The 592-nt window shown below is 63.2% G+C and overlaps 1 protein-coding gene across 1 annotated transcript in view; it reads right to left on the reverse strand.

Annotated features, from left to right (window-relative positions):
• The window catches only part of IRX3 (iroquois homeobox 3), a 6,634-nt gene that overhangs the window by 2,649 nt on the left and 3,393 nt on the right, over positions 1-592 (reverse strand). The window contains exon 3 of the mRNA XM_031058384.1: positions 3-589. Coding sequence (XP_030914244.1) covers positions 3-589 — 587 coding nt within the window. The remainder of the gene's footprint in view (positions 1-2; positions 590-592) is intronic.

Below are 592 nucleotides of genomic sequence, written 5' to 3' on the forward strand. Positions count from 1 at the left end.
CCCCTCGGAGACCTTGTCGTAGCGCTCCTCGGAACCGGGCAGGTCCTCAAAGCCTTCGGATCCCTCCGAGTCCGTTTTGGAGTCAGAGTGCAGGAGATCGGCATCCTGTAGGTCGTCCTCGAGCTCGTCCTTGTTGCTTTCGATATTCTCTGTGTCGATGTTCTCGAGGTCGATCTCCTCCTCGTCCTCCCTCTTGTCCTCTTCCCCCTCGTGGTCGCTCCCGTAGGAGTTGCCCTCCTCGTCCGTCCTGCTGCGGGGGGCCCAGGTCATTTTGTTCTCCTTCTTGAGCCTCCGCCGCGCGTTGGCGAACCAGGTGGAGACCTGGGTGAGGGTCATTTTGGTGATGATGGCCAGCATGATCTTCTCGCCCTTGGTGGGGTAGGGATTTTTCCGGTGCTCGTTGAGCCAGGCCTTGAGGGTGCTGGTGCTTTCCCGAGTGGCGTTCTTGGGCCGCGACGGGTCCCCGAACTGGTACTGCCCGTAGGGATAGAAGGCAGGGTGGTGGGGGGGGAAGGCGGCGTGCTGCACCCCCGGGCTCTCCTTCAGCTCGTACTGGGCGCCCTGCAGCGAGAGGGAAGGGGCGGCCCGGCTG

The sequence above is a fragment of the Geospiza fortis genome, unplaced genomic scaffold (assembly GCF_000277835.1).
Source record: "Geospiza fortis unplaced genomic scaffold, GeoFor_1.0 scaffold97, whole genome shotgun sequence".
Taxonomy (NCBI): Eukaryota; Metazoa; Chordata; class Aves; order Passeriformes; family Thraupidae; genus Geospiza; species Geospiza fortis.